This window comes from Neodiprion lecontei, chromosome 6 (genome assembly GCF_021901455.1).
Source record: "Neodiprion lecontei isolate iyNeoLeco1 chromosome 6, iyNeoLeco1.1, whole genome shotgun sequence".
Taxonomy (NCBI): domain Eukaryota; kingdom Metazoa; phylum Arthropoda; class Insecta; order Hymenoptera; family Diprionidae; genus Neodiprion; species Neodiprion lecontei.
In genome coordinates, this window is record NC_060265.1 from 23969725 (window position 1) to 23990029 (window position 20305).

Below are 20305 nucleotides of genomic sequence, written 5' to 3' on the forward strand. Positions count from 1 at the left end.
ATGGATGAAGAGAGAGAGAGAGAGAGCGATAAAGAGAGCAGGAGGAAAAGAGCGCTCGGAGCAGATATCCATTCGCAAACAATTTCTACGCCAAGTGTTTGCCGGAAGTTGTGAAAGGAAAAGTACTTCGGAAAAGTTTCGCTCTGTATAAAAGCTTAATGCTTTTACCGAATATCGGTCAAGGCTGTTACACGGACGGTGAATCGGAGGAGTCTCAATCGGTTTTCGCTCACGCAGAAGATGCGAAAACTGAGCCTCGTCCTGATAGATTTTGCGCGAATAGAGAATATTCGCAGAGAATACAGTGGGTGGTGAATTTTGTCTGCGAAATAGAGAATATTGGTTAAGGCTCGGGTTCTGTAGCAGGCGCGTGGGATTGTCTGTAAGCAAAGTTACGCGGTTCAGCCGACTGCCAAAGCTTGAGAAATGCCTCAGCTTCTGGAGCTTCAGACAGTGTTTGCGATCCTCCGACGTAGAAGAGGGCAAACCGTACTCTCTGTTCGTCAAAATTAATTAACGTAATCAAACCATCTGTCCGTTTGATCCACCAGCGTGGAATAAATTCGTACGCACTGCGCGTCGCGCAGCAGCAGAAACTACGCGTACACAGCGTTGCCCGTAAGTATAACTCAATTCCAGAAAAAGGTGGGAGAGATTTTTCAACGATAAGGATGTTACACTTAATTTCAACGTCACGCTATCCGTCGACATCACCGAACGTTTGGACGACACGCTAGAATGTCGTTTATCGGCTACGATGTTCGACACAAATTTTTCAATAGGTGATACCCGTTGAACAATAAAGAGTAATTGTATCGTTACACACTCTTGGCGTAAGTTTAACGATATTTTGATGCCGGTGGATTAAACCGGCAGTCTCGCAGATCGATCGTTATATTTTAATGGCAAAACATTGTGCTGAAAAACGAGAATTTAAACGTATAAAACTGATAAAAAACAGTCAATGGAACAACGAGACTTACCCACCGGATGTGAAAATGAAACGTTGCAGGGCAAATAGGTAACTGTCGTAATTACTCACCTGAAACAAAAAATATTTTCGATTAGTACACGTATGTCAAATTTTACAAGCCTACAGTGCGCACGTCTTTACATCCGTGTATTACTCCCGGATTGGAAAGCTTGTCGATGGAATTACATTGCCCACGTGCATCAACGAGGAAGTAATTTAATGTGATTGAATTTATTTTATCCGAAGGATTTATCGCCTCGAGCTACGCTTTTGCTACGAGAACGGTGAACGTACCGTGCGCAGCTGGTTTCGAGCAGTTTCGTAAGCTTGGGTAAAAAATTTACTTTCGCATTACCAGCTGCGCCGGTACTGTAAGTAAAAAAAAATGATCTTGCAATGAAGCTGAATTCATAAAACATTTTAAACAAAAATGAAAGATTGAATAGAACCTGCCTCGGATGATTCTTTACGTCGACGTTTGTAATTCACTGTTTAGAAGAAAGAAGTGAATTAATTGATCGAGGGTGACGTATAAATATTTTGGTAGGTTTGATTAGTTGAAATAATATTCATAATTATTTATGAATTCCAGAAAGATGGAAGGCTTTCGTTACAGGGTAAAGTGAATACTATGAATAATATTTACAAATATAATAGCTTGCTTTGCCCGAGGTCAATATTTGCTAAATTTCAAATACACATATTGCCCGATACATCCATCTCTCAATGAAGAGGTGTGATATTCGTTTAAACGAACGATGGGATTTCATCGTACTAACGGATAATACAAATCCATATGCACGTCGAAAAAATTTTGAAAAGTGATTTTTTTAGATCAGGTAGAGTTTCTCCAACCACTTGGCTTGGTAGGTTGATACATGATCCAAAGATATTACGGAAGATATCCTTTGAAACAGACCAGTTGAATCTCAGAAGTATTAATTTTTGTTTCTCCGAAATCATGTGCGATATGTTCACGTGCCAGGTTAATTTTAGCTTCGCACAGATTTATGGGTCTTTCTCAGTCGCACCGTTCATCCATTTTCACTCCTTTCACTATCCTTCAACCGATTCATTGACAGCGACGCGCACATATGACAAATTTCATATTTTACAACCTCAACTATCCGTGAACTGGACTAATTCAATAACTTCTTCGTTCGCTTATTCAATGGCGAAAAAGGGGGGGAAGAGGAATATTCGTTAAAATTAATCTACTCTCTGCATCCACGAATCTGTTAAGATGCAGAACTTTTGTAAATAGTAAAAACAAAGATAACTGTTCTGTCATCTCAACCCGCAAAGTCTTGACATTTTCTTCAATGAGAAAACACCGCACCGAGCCGTTAGATGCGAGTCGCAAAACGTAATGTACGTATGTATCGTTTCCGACGAAATGATGTTTTAGAAATTTGCAACACACGTCATGGAAACCCCCATAAGTAAAGGTGGTGTTTGATTTTCTAAAGGAAGAAACGGAGTTCCCATATTCCGTTGGATTCATTATCCACGCGACGATCAAACCGTTGACTCCAATCCAGAATCATACGTACATGCCATTCCCGTTATACGCATTGGGGCGAAAAGTAAAAAAACCCCTTTTTCGGCAAGATTTATATACATGTTCCGGCGACGAAGATGCCGTTGTAGCTGACGTGAGTATCGCGAACAAATACCTTTGACCTTCCACTTCCGCTTCTGCCTCGGAGACATCGACGTTAACCATTGTCTGCAGAATCCGTGGGCGGAACATGAAATAATATTAACGTGGAAAATTCTGAATAATAAGTACACAACAGTGGCCGATACGTAGAGACAACACCCTGGAGCGTCTTCCAGGTGTACGAAAGTTCCCTCGACCAAAGAATATACCCAGAGAAATTAGCCGACCAAAAGAAGCACGCGGAGCCGAACAAAGACTCGTTCTTTCCTTCCATGTCTTTTTCTTCTCGGTATCTACTGCTGATTGGCAAAGTCAAACTAACTCCCGCGGTTATCGAGGTATGCGAGTCAGGATAGAAAAAGAAAAAGAGATGACATCCAAGAGATGCCTCATTTCACTGGATTATTTAGTACCTTGGTCGTTGCAGAAATCAAAGAAAAAAAAAAAAATATGACACCACCAAGAAATAAGAGAAAAAACATACACGAAAAATAATAAATCGATTGTGGGAGAGGGAAATGGTTTTCACTGAATTCTGTAATCATAAGGAAAGTTACGATGGTGCATGGAAATGGGTTTATCGACAGCCTAGCTTTTGCCATTTCATGCCTGCTACCGCGGTTGCCCACCCCTAAAATTTGTATACCTCATTCGCTTTAAACTGTTGCTGAAACTGAAAATTTACGCTCACCCGAGGCTTGTGATTTTAGCAACATTCCGCGCAATCAATTACCTAATATTCAAGGGTTTTGGGTTTAAAAAAATTCAAAGTCGGTAATTAACTCTCTTTTTTTCCCCCATCTCCTAGCGCAACCAGTATAAAAGGCAGGCTGCAGCCACGATATTGAATAGATGCCGCGGATTCCTGCACTTCAAGGATATTCAAGCCCTCTCAACAGAATGTCAGTTTATTACAGCAGCAAAACCGCAGAAATTTCCAGCCAACGAATCACGGATTATTATTATCACGTTTTTTGACCCTCGTTAAAGAAAATTGGGTCAAAATTGTGACTCGACAAATTGCGTAATTACACCGCGAGAATCTGTGAAAGAATCCACCCATTCAGAAATGGAAATGGCCATATAGACGGTTAGTGAAAATTGGGTAAGAAAAAAGCTTTTGCGATTTGGGCATTAGGCACGGGACGCGTTCCTTTTTCAGTTCTGAAAATAGAGAAAGCAGGCAACAGTTTGCACGGATTGGTCAAGACGCCTCGAGGAATCAGATTTTGACTACACTTCCGTACGAATCCCTCGGGATTCCGACGCGGGTTCGCGCTACCTGCAATTTATCGAACGATAAACCGTCCTCGAGATGAGAAAAAGACGGGGGCTTACAGCTGCAGCATCCTAAGCGCAATCTACGTCTGCCTCTAATACCTACTTGACCTCTGCAACTTGCAGGGTTGTACATAAAGACACTAACGATAAATACACTCCTGAACCCGGGTACACGAAGCGTCGCTTAAACTCGTTTCGCAGATTTATCGTAATTACTAAGCACTCTCAGAAATTTTTTCAGTTTTAACCCTGGAACGCATGTACGGGGTCGTAAACCACCCAGCCGTCTTTTAAGCTGCGCTCTTAAGCTTAAAATTGACATTATCCGCCCGGACCTGTGACCGTAATTCAGTTTCACTATCTGGCCCTGAGGCTTAGGCCGGCGATAGCATCAGCTGCTCGTTCGTCATTACGTAAAAGAATTGAAAACAACAGCTGGGGTTGCTAACTTCCCCGCTCTGTAGCCGCCGTTGGTGCTTGGTGGCGTTAAGTGAATTTTAGTTTTTCGCTCAAATAAAAATATTTTAATTATTATTACATAATTTAAGCGTCAATAGTCACGGACATGATCAAATGCCATACACTTCACATACCGAAGCAATTTTCTCCGTGAACTTGGACGCTTTATAAACAATGTACGCTACTTTATTTTTTTTACGTCAACTCGGAAAATGGCTCAAACATGCAACATAGCCGTTTACATTGTTGCCTTCGCGCTACTGCAATCGAATTAGTTATGCGATTCTTTACACAATTTATTATTATTAACTATATACTATTTTTAAAATAAAAAAACATGAAAATATATCAAAACCCCTTACACACAATTTTTTGTTACGTTTCTATTGACTTTTTTCATATTTCCGTACTTCGTATTCTTTCCATTTTCATATCCCGAAATAAATGTACTTCTTCAACAGAACGTAGGAATAATAATTTTTTCCTGATAGTGTGATGTATCTTTTTAAAAATCGCCTATGAAATTTGGAAATCGGTTCATTACAAAAAAAGATATCGAGATTATGTTAGAAAAATGACGTTTTTGCCGTTCTTTTGCCACTTTTTGGTAGTCAATTGATGTTTTTGCCAAATAAACTTCAAACAAATTGGATTCGCTCCTCACCAGTCGCTTCCTTATTGAAAAAACGAAAAGATTTTATGTACTTACGAGCCCCATTATTGCTTTTACATCGATTTTACGTACGAGAGACGCGTGCGGTTATTACCAACCCCGCTCATGCGCTACAAGGTAGAAAAAAAGATACGTATATGTTCTAGGGTTAACAAACGTCGATTTTCAAAGGCAGGCTGTTAAGGTGTCACAAGGAGCGAAGAATTTCCAAGAAAAATATCATTCCGGTTAGTCGAAAGCATCTGTACCTATACGGCTGTATGACTGGCACGTTAAAAAATTTCACTTTGGTTCATTGATTCGCTCATTCATTCGGTAGAACGCAATCAAATTTCAAGCTGAAACATATTAACGTTAGTCAAGTCAGCCATCTGCGAATGCAATGCCGACGCGTCTTGGAGGCTTCAAAGATCGAAATTTCAAGTGCGTCGCAAATGTTGGCAGTCGATGGTACTTTTCGCGCAACATCGAGAATCAAAAGAACCTAAATCTTCAAGCAAAAGGATGTGCGTTTTTTATGATTGCAAAAATGAATCGAGAATCATCGAACTACCGATCTGATTTCCCTCTTCAAATCCCCAAAAATGACCGCAAGTTTTGGGCATGCAATTATTGTACCCGATATATTTTTGTTGAGAATGAATAAAAAAAACTAAAAAAAAAAAAAAAATGGCGTCATGTTCGTATAAATTTCGGCACGCTCAACGAGGTCGAACCGGTTATTTATACGAACTCTTTGTCGAGTTTCCTTTCCAAGTTGACTGAGTCCAACAATTGAGATAACTGGACGCGGAGAATCTGCGCGCACAAAGCGATATCTCGACTGACCTACTCTGCTAAGTGTCGCCGCGCGCGTGTTTCCTTACGTACGTGTAAGAGCCGAGGGGATATTTCTTCCGAGGGGCATGGGAGTGGGGAATTTTCTTCCCTGCTCGTGCCTTCTTCCCGTTGCGAAGTTGTATACGCCCTCTTCGAGGTACGGTTAAACGATATCCGTTACCGATCCTTCGGGATGCCTTTTTCTTCAGCGTGGTTTTAACGACGAGAACCGGCGACTTGCAAGCTTGACCCCCGTATGCTCTGCATGTCTCACGACGATAAAGGAAACCAATGGAAATAAACCGTAAGTAACTACACTGTAATAAATGTGTCGTAACTTCTGAATAAAATTATCTCGACGGAGAATGAACTCGTTATAGTTGGAAATTTATCGTCATATTTCGGGTAACGATGAGTGAAACATTACAGTAATTCAGTTTATCGCGAAAACATTTGAGAAGGCCTAGCTGGGAGATTGAAACTTTACATGTAAGTCGCTGGAAATCGGAGAAGTAGAGAAATCACTCTGTCTGCGAGTGTTTTCAGCTTTGTAAAACACAACGGGCGGTGATTGTAGTTGAAATTGTACAACAGCTTCACGAAAAATCAAAACCCCGGTGCTCTCTTTTAAACGGATAGGGCCATTAATATCGCAACTTCAAGTTTAACAGGGAAACTCGATACAATCCGTGGCAGAGCGTTTCACGCTGGTCTGCGAGTTTTACTTTTGAGAGAAGAGCTGCCTCTGTCGGGATAACATTACTATTCTTTTCAGCGAAATGGCTCAGTACTGAAAAAGAATTGACTAATATCTCCGTAGTCGAGGAAATCTCTTGTGATTCTGCGAGTGTCTTGACTCGAACGAAGAATGAAATGTTGAGTGTATGCCGTCGAAGCTTGCGGAATAAACGAGTAGCGGTTGACGTGCCCGCGTAGAATTAGCCAAAAATGGATAACAAATCTAACGAGATTTTAACGAGAGGATTACATGAGTCGGAGCGTAAGCGTGGACCATGAAATAACGTACACGTATAATGCATGTATGTATATCCATTAAAATACGCGCGGCTCTTCAGTCAGAATAAATTTTCTTCCGAACTAATCCCATTTAGGAGTTGAAACACTCTGCATCCGGTATGAAAAACGAAAGTAAAACAGAATCTGAAAAATAGGTTTCAACTTTCTGGGGTGGTCGGGTTTCCATCGCATCTTATTTTTCAGTCAAAGGCCCTCTGATACGTGCAGAATTTGATCCATATTCCGGATCACGAAGCGAGGCTCTCCCAAGAAAGAAAGATCCGACACAACGTCGGTGGATTCGCACCGTTCTTTTCGGATTTTGCAAAATTCGTTGAGCGACAAAAGCAGTCGAGATAAAACAGATTGATTCCACGATCTATAAACGAAATTCCGATGAAATATCAATAACTACTCACAACAGCGTTAAAAATTTTAAACTTTGACCAACATTTGAGCACGCAATTCCAAACGGTCAGCGCGAATATAAGGTTTAACATGATCAAAAGTGCAGCAGCCGGCAGTTTTGCGTACACGTAATTGCGTAATTCGCGACTGAGTGGCGTGATGCAAACGTATAAGCTTTGAAATTTGTCAACTCAGATATTATCTGGCTTTAGTAGTCCCAAAGCGCGTGAAGCGAAGCTGGAAAAAGTTTTTACGACGCAGAACTATTACACACAGTTATATATACATATACGATGAACTTTTTTTTCTCTCGCATTCCCAGGTCTCTACTTGAGAGTTCAGAAACTGTCCTAATTTTTTTATTCGGATTCTAAGGCCTGAACTTTATCTGAAAGATACCTATAAAGTATACCTACACGGCCGAAATTGTGCACGTAGATACAAGAAGTATGCGATGATTTAAAAATCTTCAGGGATTGCCAATTTGTTAGCGAACCCATCGACCTAGCGATTTTCTATTTATGCGTATATCTTAAAACCACCACAACTCGCGTGACAATATATTCTCTCGCAAGCTCTTTCCTCATACCTTTCATACGACTGATTGTGAGTTGACAACTGGTATACGTGGGAAGGTGGATTACTCACGTCACGCGTCAAGTGTAGACTTTCCGACTGATCTGTTTGTTTCCGATCTTGTTGAGTGCGCCCATTCTTCAACGACAGTACGGTAAGATAAACAGGTGAAAGAATTCTTGTACAATTTTACGTGAAAGTATCTTTTCCGCTCCCCATTGCACAACCTGCCACTCGCGACACTCGACGTAAATTGACTAGCATCGAATGTGTTGTACATATAGGAGATGATACACGTGTAAATGTAAACACTCTCGGCCGCAAAGTCACGACCGCTATTTGAGTGTATTATTGAGGCAAAGCGAGTAAGAAAATACCAAAGATTGTAACGCAGATCATGATTGGTGAAATAATTGATACGTAGGTAGTCAATTGTGTTGGTACGTGCTGTGAATACTCACGAACAACCAACTGAATAGGAAAAAATATACCAGAAGGATGATAAAAATCTTGCATATATTAAAACAATCTGTAGGACGTGCTCGGAGAATTTACTTAGTTATACGTAGTGTCGAATTTTTATAACTTCGGGCCAAAGCTGACAATGAGTGCCGGAGAAAGTTCACGACGAAAATCTTTTTGCACAAACTTTGTGCAGCGAACTTGTCGGATGCAGTATATCAATCGATTTGGAACACCTTCAGCTGAATATTTGACCAAGTTTAAGTGTTTCTCGTGGCAGGTGGATAAACTTTAGAATGCAACCAGAGAATGAAAAATCAATGAGCTTCCAAGTTCGATCGTTCTCGGCGACAGTTCCGAGATACGGTTCAACGTCCTGGGATTGAAATAGCACACTTGATGATCCAACTTAAATGTAGCGAATTGGAAAAAAGCAAGACGAAACGAGAGCCGGTATGAAATTTCTTCCAATCGCTGTATCTCGCCTAACGATAAGCATACATAAACTAGACAACGAGTAACGCTGCGGACGGACGTCCTAGCGTATTAAAAGAGTAAAATTCACCATGGGATTGTTTTGAGCCGCGTAAAATACTGCGCAAATTACACGCCAAGTACCGCGGATGGAGCTTTCCGGACAGCGAGGAGAGCAGAGGAACCATTTAAATAAAAAAAAAAAGAACAATAACAATACATATAATATATATTATACGTAATAACCAGAGGAAAATTTCCGACGTCGTTGATGAAGATACGTATGCGTAACGTCTCGCGCAATATCACGGGGACCGGAGAAAATGAAGCTCGTGTTTAATCTGACCCCGTAAAGTTGAAGTATTCCCATTTGTATAAAACTAACCAACGACGAGTGCGAGCGCGGATTATGCGGCTGAAAGTGATAAATCGAACCGGAACTGTACAAAACTGAGCTGATATAATTATCAACGCTAATGCGACCAAATGACAGGGATCTTGATTATCGCTCGAGAGAATCAGCGCCACGTTTTAAGCGGTTGAGAAGGTAAAATAATTCCGCACGCCGTATAGAAAAGCAGTCGATTTCCCTAAATCGTATATAATACTCGCCGATTTTCTCGCTGGTGAAATTCAGCAAAAATTTACATCTCCACTAGCTCGCCCAGTGGTGAATACGTTTCAATAGAGAACGTATACGTTCTCTGCTGTGAACCCGCAGCTGAACCGAGCTCTTGCGAAAAGCTTACAGGCAGCTCCCAAGACGATACTTGGAAAAAAGTTTGATGGGAACTGAAATTCGAAAACGTCTCTGCGAAGCGCCGAACAACCTACAAGTTTGGCCACTTTCGGTAGCCAGACAGCTTTCACGTGCTGAGCTGTTATATTCCACTGAAACTACGCGGAAAGACTTGTACGTGACCGGTCTGCATATCGTGCTGTACTCGTACCGCTTGTTATCCCAAATTCTTTTCGAATTTTTATCGTTTATAAAGAGGATAATAATGATAATAAAAAACGGCATAAAAATACCCTCAACGATATTGTCCAAGAAAGCGTAATACGTCGGTGCTTCGTAGGGACGGTCAGAGGCTATCCGCCCTCTGATCAATTCACCCGGCTGTTCAGCTCGTGTAATACAATCAAGTAGATTGTACAACGAGAGGTCAGTTTAAACCAACAAATTCCCCTGGACACAAGCATGCTGCGGAGCAAACACGACTCGCGCTGCACTTGAGCGATGGAACAACGCAAACAAATTTCTATCGCAAACGTAGAAAATGGACTGAAATATGCAAGCCGTTTTAAACGAAAATCGTTGAATCCATCCGGGTTTAAAATCTCTAAACTTTCTCGCGCAGCGGCTTTTATCGACGAATTATCTATTCACATCCACATAACCTTTCATCGTTACTCGAGGTGAGTAAAACTCACGGAAAATCACTTGCGGGACATTACGAATCAATGAATCATTAAACCTCCCAAATGCACGAGCATCTATCGATATCGTGCATGAAAAGGCATCGCGAACGAACAAAGCTCGCAGTTCTTCGCGCTTACTTTACTTACAAGATTTTTCGTCAAAGTGCTGGGCGTCAGCACTAAAGTTTCCCTCTGCCTTTTGATGAGCCTGCTTAACCTCTGAGTCCTCTGAGCGCAAGTCAGAAGTTCCCCGTTCTCGAGGCACTCTTCCGTCCTGACGAAGACCTGCATCTCGGTGCAAAAGTCGTCTTCGGATTGTTCGGTCGGCGGACTTTGCTTCGGTGTGACGGTGCTCAGTGGGACGGTTTTCGCTATCAACGTCTCGCTGCGGACGCTCCAGTTTGATCCTCCGTATTTTTTCAGATTCATCAGATCCCCGATGCTCCCCCGGACCTGAGTCGTAAGCTGGAGATTCGTTCTTGACAAGGCCGGCGAGTGGGGAACCGATTCGGAGCCCTTTTCCACCGACCTCACTATGTCCGGTAGCGTTTCCTTGTTCTGCAGTTTGTCAAGGTCCGAGAGAGACGAGCCTCGGCGCATCCCGTGCCTCGACTGAATGTGTTTTTCCCTCAGTAGTTTCTCCCGCTCCTTATGGACGCTCTTCGACGATATGGAAGAGCGCATAGCGAAGAACCCGGCCTTCAAAGGGAAGAGCAGGGCCCACTCGGTTGACCTATCTTTACTATCCATTCTTATATTGAGTGACGTTCTCTCTGTTTCAAAGGACGGTAAGCCCGACCTCTTCCGGCACGTCACTCGTTTCCACCACCGCGAGTAATAACCAAAGTTATTCCATCCTGATAAATTCAAGTCATTCCGTCAGCCGTCTTCCGTCAAAACACTTCAACTCGTTATTATTATAATTACGGTTGGACGATTTAATATTATCTTTGAGAATTTCAGCGGGAATAATTTTCTGCGCTTATTATATAACAGCTTAATTGTTCGTTAAAACCGTTCTTCAAGTCCCGCGTAATTAAACACATGAATAATTGTCAGGCGAAATGCGAAACATTCAACGGAATTTCAACAGTCCGTTGAACTGCCCGCGGCTATTGTACGCTGAAAGGGTTAATATTTCGCGGTAAAACGTACGCTCGTTGTCTTGCCGCTGTCGTATTGTTTATCGCACTGATAACTCACGTCCGGTTGCCTGGCGTGACACATTTCCGGTCCGATTCAAACTCCTCCCCCCGACATCCGAGTGCCCCGACACTATTCAAATCGTAAATCCGTGCTCCAACCATTCTGGTTCGGTCCTTTTTTGCCGTTGCTAATCGGAAAACAAGCGATTATCCTTATCATAACGTTAGCGTCCGTTTTTTGGTCGTTTTATGACCGACTGATCACAGCTTTAGCACCCGCGGATTGATCGAAAAATGTGAAAGGTCCGATTTTTTTATAAGAAAACTGCAGGAAACTGAAAGCTCTGTCCAAGTATGCCACCACATTCCCTTGTATCAGCCCGTTGTCAGCGCCCTCGGTTTTCTTCGTCCACATTTGACGATGCCTGGCTAGGCAATGCGAATCTGCTCTAGGTAGGCGATCCTCTGACGGAGACCTCTCACAGAGCTTTTCACTTAAGTTAACACAACCACCCTTGACGATTTACCCCCTGATCACCAGGGGTCTTCGTTACTAACACTTCCGTCTGATATAAGCTAATAACGATCGATAAATAGATTTTACTTTCAGCCTTTCTGCACGCAGGGGATAAAAAGAGAAAGCGAGAAAAAGGGTGAAAGAGAGAGAGAGAGAAAGAGAGAGAGAGAGAGAGAGAGAGAGAGAGAGAGAGAGAGAGAGAGAGAGAGAGAGAGAGAGAGACAAGGTTAGTTAATATCACAACGCGGAGGTAAACGGACGTACGTAATGAAACTCTGGAGAGAAAAAGTTGTAGAAATTTTTTTTCTTTCACTTTCACGAGCAACGGGGTAAGTATTACGCTCCTCGCGGTAATCAAGTCGAAAATAAACTCGGGCCTGAAAAGTTTATTAAATTAAAACGTATGAGCGTTGGGGTTTTATTTTACGTCTTCGGTTAGTTAGGGCGCCGCGCCGAGTTCTCGACTCCGTACAAGGTATAAAAGGGTGTCAAAGTAACTTTGAAACGGACACAGACAAAAGGCGCATATACACCGAGTTCGGATTTTCCGAGGAAAAACGGAACCTAATAACCTCGTCCCTCACTCCCTCGGGTAGACCTTGTCCCACGCGTGTATCTACGACCTTTACGTCGACCTTGTTCCCGGCTTGTCACACAAAATCACCCTCTGAACTCCCAGGGCGGATACCATCGAGAGTAGCACTCGTCGAGGGAGCTGGAAACTCTCGCAGTGCGTTCAAAAGTACGGGGGTGGCACTTATCGGGATAAATTAGTTCGCTTTTCGCTAACTTATCGTCACTTTATCCCTACTGCGGCGAAGGGTGGAGGAAATCCGTTCGCGGCGAGCACCAATTACCTACTGAACGTTATGGACAGGTGCATTTAAACTGATATGACGAATGACTGGCGTGGGAGTCCTGGCCTTGTCTCTAAGGTGATATCGCGGCCTATCCGACTGCTTGTTATACGGGCTGCTTATTGTTGCATACTGAACACGTTTGGCCTACATTGATTGTCAGCATTCTGTACAAGCGTCATGTAGATTCACCGAACCTGTCTCAAGTTCACGCCTACTACCTTTCAATTGCTGTGCGCTCGGATTTTCCGCAATTCAATTTCTTCGTGTGGTATCCGTTTTTCATAATAACTGCGAGCAAATAGAGGAAAAATATTCATCAGGAAATTGAAAACTGCGCAGTTTTGGGATTCGATCAAATCGAATTCGTCTCGCTCGCACGCAATACGGTCACAGCCTTTTAATATCGAATTAAACTCCCGTGTAACGCGTTTGTTGTGTATCAATTTCTTTCCCGCGTTCCAGAACGTTTCCATTTTTCAGTCTGATTATTTCCACCCGCGATATTTCACTCCCGTAACAAATTTTGCATATCACAGTGTTGTTCGGTACCTACGCTATATCGTACACAACAGTCACGTAATGCAACCCACAAAACGGGCAAATTCGCGTTTACTTCAACCGGCGACATAACAGAAATATGTAAAGTTTATTGGAATTTAATCATCCTCGGGTATTTGTTGATCGGTGGATTATACACGCGTGACACGAATGAATATTAACGATGCAGCATGCTAATGAATGGTGGAAAAAAACCTGCCAGACGCATATTTTTGCGTTATCTAGATACTGTGTAGTTATAGAAGCGGGTACACTGGAAATATTCCAGTCTTCCTGTCGACAATTTATTAAAAGGGAAAGCCATCATTATATGGTCGATATCGCGATCAGTTGGAAACTGCTTTGGGTAAACGCTCGCTTAATTTATTTGCCACTTTGTACGCCCTATAAATAAGATAAGGATAAAATTCGCGGAGCGGTTGGTTAATCAGCTGATGTTCCTAAAACTGCCGTGTATTGAGCTTGGCAAAAGACTAGTTGTTTAGTTTTACCTGATTAAATAATCGATTGGCCAATGTTCGGAGGGTACTCAGATGCAATTTGAGGAATTACGGCACGTATTTCGACTCCAAGGTTGACGTAATTCGTCAATCTATCGGGACAATAATGCAGAGCAAACAGCGGCACACATGGACGTTAATGGAACGATCGTGTAGGCCACGTTAATCAGAAGCAAACAATGCGAGGCTCCGAAGTGCTCGACGCCAATCTCAGCTGCATTTCAAGTGCGACAATGTGTTCGGACACCTCGGAAGTTCGGATAGTCAGGAACAGGATATTTCAGGAAATTAATTGCAAATTTGATCCGCCACCGCGCTGTCCAGACGGTTAAAAGTGCGCGAGTATTCTCAAGCTCAGACTTATTATCGGTTCCAGTGAAATGCGTATCAGATGCGAGAAGCCCTTGTTACAGAAGGTCAAGTTTCTCACCTCAGATATCGGATTAACTCGCTCTTTTGCCGTCAATCAAATATTCGCGTTACACGGGCGAAAATGAAACTTCGCTTCGCTGTGGCCAAGAGGAATCGAGTCCTCCGATTCTTACGAGTGTCAAATAAATACACCCGTCCGTAAGGAAGGACAATGATGAAAGTTTTCCCACCACCATAAATTCGAGCAGTCCAAGTTCTCTCGATACACGAAGCCATTCGGGAATTCTCCGCCTTGAATAAGTGCCGGCGAATATTCGGAAAAGTAAAAAAAAAAACCAATAGATCGAATCGACGAATAATTCCAGATTCAGTTTTGTGAGAAAATCGAGTTTCAATACTAGTTTAGAACGTGGCTGACACTGGTCGGTGATCCATCATAAAATTTCTCACCAGTTTATACCCGATGAACGAATTTTATCGCGAGTAAAATGTTGTCCAGTGGATCCATTCAACTCCACAATGGCCTTGGCTGGCGTAGGTGACTAATATGTTTGACAATGTCATTCTCTTTTCCCGAAGGATCGTATAATAGAATGCGGGTCGTAAGTCGAGTCATGGACAAAATCTGAGGTTAGTGGCACGCGATATTAGTGAAGCGAAGAAAAAAAAAGATGAAAAAATTTGTCGCATCTCCAAACGTTACGAGTGTACTAGACTCAGAATTATGGAACGCGAATTTGGGGTTGAGAAGGGATGTTATCAGCTCCAAGAAGTTAGTTTATGACAGGGGTTAACCGTCTCCCACTCCTGTTACTCTAAAGAGGTCCTTTAAGTTATTGTCTTCACCGAGTTCTACGATGACAGATGGTATTTTCGGTAGGACGGATTAGTCAGAAATGTGGCTTTGAATAGAATTTATGCGTTGAAAGATTACTGGAGAACGCAGTGTGTGCTGAAAAAATAAAACGTAAAGCTCGGTTCGAGTAGGCGTGGCAGTCATGTAAAATCGTATATCACGATATTTAGTTGAGGAAATGAACCAGCGTGCGAAAGCTAGTTTAATAACGATAGGCAATGTGACACTAAGCCTCGCCAGGAAAGTAGAGCTCTTCTAAAAAAAGTTATTAACTTACCCCCTGACAGTTAATCGGAAAACCTTGAAGTGGTCATTGAAGAGAGACGGACGGTGGTGAACATAATAAACGACTCATGGGAGCTCTAATTTTAGCAACTCAATTCAGACCTCAAAAGTTAACCCTGCTCAGTTAACGACCATAGGTATGTGCATGCTGGTGAACACGATTTTCCCTACACTCTATAGTCATACCAGCTAGTTTAATAATCATCAAGCTACTAAAAACTCCCTTGAAAACGAGAAAGCTTGATTAGTTAATTCGCGACAAACTTCTCTACAGCGTGCAACGTGTAAACAACGAGAGAGGTGGCTTCCTTCTTCTGTATATATATTTTAATCCTGCTGTCAGTAGGTATTCGAATGGGAATTGTTTTGCAAATATAAGTTTCATTTCGATAATATTAACTTAACAATCAGTTAATGGAGACACATGAAGATTAAGATAGATTTTTAGATTACAGTGGGGACTTCATAATATGATTTAGAACTCTTCAAATGTTTTTTCTTTAATCACATTCAGATAAGGAATGTCGCGATGAACGCAATTCCGGAACTTCATGAAACCTAATTTTACAATTGAGAATCAGAGAAATCCTTAACGTTTCCAACACCACCATTGTAGGCACAGTTTAAGTGGTTGCAATGACTATGATTGTTGTTTCGAAACAGAAAGCTTATTGTTTGACAACCTTCAGTCGAGATTTAAACCTCTAAAACGCTTGTGACAGTTTTGTTTTTGCAGTTGCTACCAATATTTTTAAGATATAGAAAATTTGGTTCTTAACAGATATCTTCCATCTAAATCGTGGTCAACAGCCAGTCGTACTAATTGTAAAAGTAACTTAAGTGAAAAAACAACTCACGTTTAACTGCATGATGATCTTATTGTAGGCCCAGTGCCATCTCTGCTTCGGTGTCATCTCCGTGCGTTCTTTCAGTTGAGTCGGTACAGGAACAGATCCTACCAGATCAAGGAGTTCTTCGTCCGCAGGTGGTTCTGGTGGACTTCTCGGAGGTGTATCCATCTGCACGCTCTCGTCTAAGGACGCTTGTTTGATCACGCTCCCTGCGTAAAAATCATTGAGGTATTAAATAACATTTCTTGATATCCACATCTTTCTTTACAATAAAGTCGTTCTTCATTTGTGTCAGTCGTTGAATCGACCATTTTGTTTTCGATAATTTAAACGTCAAATTCAAAATCAACGAGGTCTGCAACCTTTGAGACTGAATCTCATTGACGAAAAACAAAAAACTTTGGAAGTTGGAGATCATGATATGAAAGACATCTAAATTTCAACATTGCGAAGTTTTTGATTCGATCGACAATTGAATGAAATAAGGCAAACCTTGAGGACTGATGGAGTGTGATGTGGGTGGCGTCCCCTTATAGGGTTCGACCAAAGAGTTTTCCCTAGACCCTCGAATCATGGCTTCTTCTCCACGTTGATACCTGTTAGTACAACAATCGATATATGAGACTTTTACAAAAATATTGTGCAACTAAAAAGCTCGTGAAGAATTTCTGGCAAATATAAGTCCGGATTCAATGACATAAACAAAACTTAGACCAATTGGTACGTAGACAAATATAGCAATTACCTTTCAAGAGTTTCGTCTCTCATTTTGTACTCTCCGTTTACAGTGTTGCTAAGAACAATATCGGTGTCCTCCATAGAGTCCTGTTGTTTAAAATACCCTCTCTGATAGCTTTCGGCCCTGGATATGGGCTGAGGCGCGTTGAAATTTTGGGCGTATGATCCACCCCTGGACAATTCCCTCTGTTGATACGAATCGGTCCTGTTGAGCGGGGGTTTGAACCCGTCTTGAGTGTGGATAGATCCGTAAGAATCCCTCCTCACCGACTGTGCGTAAGAGTCCTTCCTGGATAAATTATCATAGGAATCATCCCTCGACATGTGATCTGTCGCGTAAGGTTCGCCTCTAGTTAATTTTGGCTTCTGTTGGGAATGAACGGAGGGCTGACTGCTGATACTTTGATGGGAAAGCTGCGAGTCTTTTCTCCGGGGTTCACTTGGAACAACGTCCTGATACTCATCCTCCATTATTTCCGTCTGATACGAATCGGTTCTTGTCAACCTTTTTCCGTTCGTCGTTATCGCCGACCCGTTGTGAACAACCGCCGACGTCGTAACGACCGCCACATTTGCTTGACTGCCCACCACCACGTGGTTGGCTGACGTGAGTCCCGACACTGAGATTTGGCCTTGACGCTGCCCTTGAGGTGAGTCGACCAGCGTGGCCGCCGTAGGACTCGATTCTCCGGCTGTCGAGTACTCGGAAAACCCTCTTCTGGTCTGGCTGCTGGCAATGGAGCTGACCGCGGTCTCGAAGGACTCTTTCAGTTCGTCGTCTCTGGACTCAAGAGAGTCGGTGTTCTGCTGTTGAAGAGGATTCGCTTCTCGCTTACCGAGCTTCTTTTTCCTCGACAAGCCCAACGGCGAAATCACCTGATTGTCCTGAGAGGGGTAAAAGTATTCCGACTCGCTCGAAGGGTAACCGTTCAGCCTGGTCTGGCCTCGCGGGGTCGTGACGGAAAGTTCCGGCACTTCGCTCTGCCGCCTTTCTATATCCGCCATCTCGCCTTCCTTGTACTTCTCGAAAGATTCTTGATACGACTCCTGGTACGAATCGTCGTACTGCTCGGTGTAGTCTTGATCCTGGTACTGGTGCTGGTAATCATCTTTGTAGTCACCCTGACCCTCGTTTACATATGCCTCTTTGTACGCCGTGTATTGGTCCTGGTACATATCCTGCTGCTTGTAGGACTCGTCGTACTGCGCCTGAGAAACCGGGACCGGTTCTTGACCGAAATCTTCCTGGTACCCATCGCCATACGCCCCCGACGTCGGAACGACATATTGGTCCGCATATTTGTCCTGGTAATTCTCTTCAGTCGGCTGATCGTAAGGCTTCTGATATATCGCAGGATCATAAGCCTCCGTGACGTTGTTTTGATCGAAGCTGTCCTGGTAGTTTCCCTGGGCCAGACTCGTCTGCTCGTAATTCACGGAAGCGGGAACGTTGTACTGCGAGTCGTAGTGACCGGGATACTGCTCCTGATAATTATCAGGCGTTTGTTGGTACCCTGTATCTTTGTATGACGTCGAGTCCATCGCGTTTTCGACGACCCCAGGTTCCACGTACTCGTCGTTGGTCCGTCCTTGCGACGTTTGGTAAGGATCGAGCACGGCCTTTCCATAATTGTCGTGAGTCGTTTGGTCGTAGGGGTCTTGATAAGGCTCCTGGTAGCCTACCGCCTTGCTTTGCTCGTACGCTTGCTGTGCGTTGTAGGTCGGTTCCTCGTAAGGTCCGTCTTGTAACCTGCTCTGATCGTACTCCTTGGGATACTGACCTATCGCCTGATTGTAAATTCCCTGGTCTTGTACGGCCGCGTCGTTGTACGCTTCTGCCGAGTAGTCGGTGGTGTAAGTTTGGGTGTATGGTTGCTGATACGAAGAGTCCTTGAGCCCGAGATACGCCTCACCGTAAACATTTTCCGTGTACGTATCCTGCGGCAGGTTGTCCTGGCTCTGGTACGCGTAGTTGTAATCCTCGTTGTAATCAGACTTGTAGTATCCCTCCTCGGACGGTGTTCTAGTCCTGGGCAGCTGTCTCCCCGGGGTCGTTGGAAGTGAGGCAGGTTTCTTACCGACTAAAATGCTACTCGGTTTCGTTGGAGTTGGGGGTAACTTTTTGCCGGTGCCTTCCTGTCGCGACATCGGCCTACGCTGGGGTTGAAGGGTTTTTCGACGCCGTGACGTTGGTCCACTATACAAAAAAAACACCTTAATTAAATGCGTGGGTGGTGGTTAAAGCGATGGTGGCGATGCCGGTGGTCGTGTGCCGGTGACGGATAAACCTATCTAATAATCGACTATCTAACGACCACCCATTTCAGTTAAGTTACGAACTGACATTTATCGCTGCGATAACATATTCTTAAATAATGGGTATCGTGAACTCTAATTTTGGTTACATCATTTTGATTTTATTATAACGCACATCCGTGCAACTTGAGTCTAGTGATTACATCGATTGCTTGGAAAAAATGAACAGTTTCGCTTCTCGTGTAGAATATACCCATGCTCTTAACCAATTCCGGATTATGCGGTATATCGACCGGAATATTAACTCGCGACGAAATTATCACCGCGTTTTATGAGTAAGCTAAAAATTTCCAAGCCCTGATTGTATCCTGAGTATACAGGAAGATTTGGAACTTCTTCAACCAGAGCTCAACCCTTCAAATTTAGGGAACAGCGATAGTAATCCCTCTCAGAAATATAGAGAGCCGCGGTTGATGCTATAATCGGATTGTTGGCAATAATTTTCAAAACTAAGAAGCTTACGCGTCCCCTTAACTTTTATCCTGGTTCGTGCCTGCGCCATTTTGAGCTGAGTGCTATTTCAGTTTTACTGAAATAACTATTTTCTATTTTTTACTACATGTATCTGTGAAACGAATGAGCTTAATTATAAATACAAAAGCTATAACACAGTAAATTTTTTTCTCATATATTCGAACGAACTTCAACTTTGCATCTGCGATGCTAGATCATATTTCAAGTAATCCAGTAAAACAATGTTGAATAGTTGATTAAAAATTAATATTCTCAGATGCTTTAATATTATTTCTTTCCTTGTAGCTCTTTTTTCTTCCTATCCCCACACGACGTGGCACGATACTTGAATACTTGCTCATGCGTACAAATCGTGTGTATACAAATTATCGAGTAGTTTACATTTGGCTGAACAGACAACGACGAGGCTGGTCGATCTTACTCGTCAGTCAAAGTAAAAGAGGGAGCTTTTGCATTATAAGCAATCGCAAACTTTATGACGTCCTTATAGACAGAGCTTATAAACATGGATCGAGCTACAAAATTCCAAGTTATGTCGAGCATCTGTTGAGAAATTTCTTTACAAATCATACAGATCTCTACACTTTTAGTAAAAAAAAAATATCA

The 20305-nt window shown here is 42.7% G+C and overlaps 1 protein-coding gene across 1 annotated transcript in view; it reads right to left on the reverse strand.

Moving 5' to 3' along the window:
• Nucleotides 1–979: 979 nt before the first annotated feature.
• The window catches only part of LOC107222983, a 65374-nt gene continuing 46048 nt past the window's right edge, over nucleotides 980–20305 (reverse strand). Inside the window, exons 14-17 of the mRNA XM_046744074.1 lie at nucleotides 16917–19106; nucleotides 16664–16767; nucleotides 16178–16380; nucleotides 980–1042 (exon numbers count right to left, since the gene is read on the reverse strand). Of these exons, the coding sequence (XP_046600030.1) occupies nucleotides 980–1042; nucleotides 16178–16380; nucleotides 16664–16767; nucleotides 16917–19106 (2560 nt within the window). The remainder of the gene's footprint in view (nucleotides 1043–16177; nucleotides 16381–16663; nucleotides 16768–16916; nucleotides 19107–20305) is intronic.